A 3,461-nucleotide genomic window follows, 5' to 3' on the forward strand; every position below is an offset into this window, starting at 1 on the left:
TCCCCAAGTCTCCCAAACTCCATCTCCCCATGTCGCCCCCCAAGTCTCCCTCCTCCCAGCTCTCTCCCCAAGTCTCCCTCCCTCTCTCCCCTCAATCTCCCAATGTCACCCCCCCCCAAGTCTCCCTCCTCCCAGCTCTCTCCCCAAGTCTCCCTCCCTCGCTCTCCCCAAGTCTCTCCTCCTCTCTCTCCCCAAGTCTCCTCCCTCTCTCTCCCCAATTCTCCCTCCCTCTCTCTCTCTCTCTCTCTCACCTGCTGGTTTTCGTCTGATAGGCTGTTGCCGTACATGAAGCAGCCGCGTTTGGAAGCGTGGCCATGCAGGTCCACGTAATAGGCCACTCCCCCTCCTGCGCAGGGATTGGTTCCCCGGCTATGACTGACATCTCCAGAGGTACTGATGTGGGCGTGGACTCTGAGACGCTCTGCGAATCATTCTCGTCTTCACAGCACCTTCCATCCCCCTGCCCTCCCTCTTCCCGGTCTCCATGGTTACCCAGGCGATCTCCTCCATAACCATGGCAATCTCTGAAGGGGCGGGGTTAGAGTCTTTATCAGCGTTCCGTTGGTTGAGGCTGAGTTCCAAGGGGTGAGGTGTGGGGCAGGGCTCTGATTGGTGGGTTTGGTGCTGAGGGGAGGTGCTTGAGGTGGGTTGTAGGTGTGTGTGTTAGAGTGTGTGTTGATGTGCGTGTTGGAGTGTGTGTGTGTGGTGCGGTTGTGTGTGTGGTGGTAGAGCAGCAGTGTTTTAGCAGCGTAGATGGAGGGGTGGAGATCAGGACTAGGGTTCAGATACTGTCTGTTCAGATTCACCCCTCTAGAGTCAGTCCTGGGGAGGGAGACAGTGAGAGAGGGAGACAGTGAGAGAGGGAGACATTGAGAGAGGGAGACATTGAGAGAGGGAGACAGTGAGAGAGGGAGACAGTGAGAGAGGGAGACAGTGAGAGAGGGAGACAGTGAGAGAGGGAGACAGTGAGAGAGGGAGACAGTGAGAGAGGGAAAAAATATAACATTTTCATCAAAACAACAGGAATGTTGAGCGTGTGTGTACCTGTAGTGTCCGCGTACCACCCCGTCCGGGTTCAGCATGGGGATGAGTTTGAAGACAAACATGTTGCGGAGTGTGTGAGCTCTGGGGTCGTCATGACGCAGAATGAAGTTTAAAAAGCCCTTAAAGACAAACGACGACGGCGTCTCCCCCGGGTGTACACGACTACTGAGGAAAAACACCTACACACACACACACAGACACTATGATCAATAGACGAGTCTGATGCAGAGACCTTACTGATTAAACATCACCCTGTGGTCAGGGTGTGTGTGCATTTTGTGACTGTGTGCGTGACTGTGATGCGTGACTGTGTGCGTGACCGTGTGCGTGACCGTGTGCGTGACAGCGTGCGTGACTGTGTGCGTGACTGTGTGCGGGTGGGTTACCTGTTTGCCAGTGAAGCGATGAGGTCGTGGGGTCTCTGCATCAGGAAACAGTTTGTCCAGGCGGTGTTCTCTCTCTTCCTGCATGCCGAGACAGCTGGTGACCGTCAGCAGATCCACTCTGTTACCATCCAGAGAGTGACACAACACCTCCCTGTGGAAGTATACACTGTCACCACACCTGGAGGGGAGAGAGAGATGAATAGACAGACTACAAATTACAATTGGCTAAACTTAAAAACTCTGTAACATCATCCTCGGCTCTGGCATCTTCCCCCATATTTGGAACCAATGACTGAGCACCTCAAACCACAAAAGTGGAGACAAATTTGACCTCAATAACTACTGTGGGAGAAGCGCTCAACAGCAACCTCGGGAAATCCTCTGCATTATCATTAACACCAAACTCGTACATTTCCTCAGTGAAAACAATGTACTTATCAAATGAGTCTTTTACCAAATTACCATAAGTCAGACCATGTATTCACCCTGCACACATAATTGACAAACAAACAAACCAAAACAAAGGCAAAGCCTTCTCATGCTTTGTTGATTTCAAAAACGCCTTTGACTCAGTTTGGCATGAGGCATTTGGCTATTCAAATTGATGGAAAGTGGTGTTGGGAGTAAAACATACGACATTATAAAATCCATGTACACAAACAACAAGTGTGCAGTTAAAATAGGCAAAAAACACACATTTCTTCCCATACGGCCGTGTGGTGAGACAGGGATGCAGCTTAAGCCCCACCTTCTTCAACATACAGTATATATCAACGAATTGGCGAGGGCACTAGAACAGTCTGCCGCACCCGGCCTCACCCTACTAGAATCTGAAGTCAAATGTCTACTGTTTGCTGATGATCCGGTGTTTCTGGCCCCAACCAAGGAGGGCCTACAGCAGCACCTAAATCTTCTGCACAAATTCTGCCAGACCTGGGCCCTGACAGTAAAACAAAATAATTATGTTCCAAAAAGGTCCAGTCGCCAGGACCACAAATATAAATTCCATCTAGACACCGTTGCCTTAGAGTACACAAAACAACCGATGCATACCTCAGCCTAAACATCATTAACTTCCACAAAGCTGTGAACGATCTGAGAGACAAGGCAAAAATAGCCTCCTATGCCATCAAAAGGAACATAAAATTCGACACACCAATTAGGATCTGCCTAAAAACACTTGAATCAGTCATAGAACCCATTGCCCTTTATGGTTATGAGGTCTGGGGTCCGCTCACCAACCAAGAATTCCCAAAAAGGGACAAACACCAAATTGAGTTTCTGCATGCAGAATTCTGCAAAATATCTATGTACACCGTAGAACACCAAATAATGCCTGCAGAGCAGAATTAGGCCGATACCCAGCTAATTATCAACATCCAGAAAAGAGAGTTAAATTCTACAACCACCTAAAGGGAGCGATTCCCAAACCTTCCACAACAAAGCCTTCACCTACAGAGAGATGAACCTGGAGAAGAGTCCCCTAAGCAAGCTGATCCTGGGGCTCTGTTCACAAACACCAACAGACCCCACAGAGCCCCAGGACAGCAGCACAATTAGACCCAACCAAATCAAAAGAAAACAAAACACATCTGAAAGAATTAACAAAAAAACAGTGCAAACTAGAATGCTGTTTGGCCCTAAACAGAGAGTACACAGTGGTAGAATACATAACCCCTGTGACTGACCCATACTTAAAGAAAGCTTTGACTATGTACAGACTCAGTGAGCAAAGCCCTGCTATTGAGAAAGGATTGCCGTAGGCAGACCTGGCTCTCAAGAGATGTGCACACTGTGCACACTGCCCACAAAATGAGGTGGAGACTGAGCTGCATTTCCTAAACTCCTGACAAATGTATGACCATATTAGAGACACATATTTCCCTCAGATTACACAGATCCGCACAGAATTTCAAAACAAATCCAATTTTGATAAACTCCCATATCTACTGGGTGAAATTCCACAGTGTTCCATCACAGCAGCAAGATTTGTGACCTGTTGCCACGAGAAAAGGGAAACCAGTGAAGAAC

The 3,461-nt window shown here is 48.6% G+C and overlaps 1 protein-coding gene across 1 annotated transcript; it reads right to left on the reverse strand.

Moving 5' to 3' along the window:
- Positions 1-251: 251 nt before the first annotated feature.
- On the reverse strand, positions 252-1,613 carry LOC124030487 (cytosolic carboxypeptidase-like protein 5; the record flags this gene model as incomplete). Its single annotated transcript, XM_046341816.1, has 4 exons — positions 1,431-1,613; positions 1,045-1,223; positions 493-822; positions 252-393 (listed from the first exon to the last, which is right to left on the reverse strand). Coding segments are annotated over exons 1-4 (735 nt in total), but the record flags the coding sequence as incomplete, so codon positions are not given.
- Between the last annotated feature and the right edge of the window lie 1,848 nt (positions 1,614-3,461).

This window comes from Oncorhynchus gorbuscha, unplaced genomic scaffold (genome assembly GCF_021184085.1).
Source record: "Oncorhynchus gorbuscha isolate QuinsamMale2020 ecotype Even-year unplaced genomic scaffold, OgorEven_v1.0 Un_scaffold_12079, whole genome shotgun sequence".
In the NCBI taxonomy this organism is placed as follows: domain Eukaryota; kingdom Metazoa; phylum Chordata; class Actinopteri; order Salmoniformes; family Salmonidae; genus Oncorhynchus; species Oncorhynchus gorbuscha.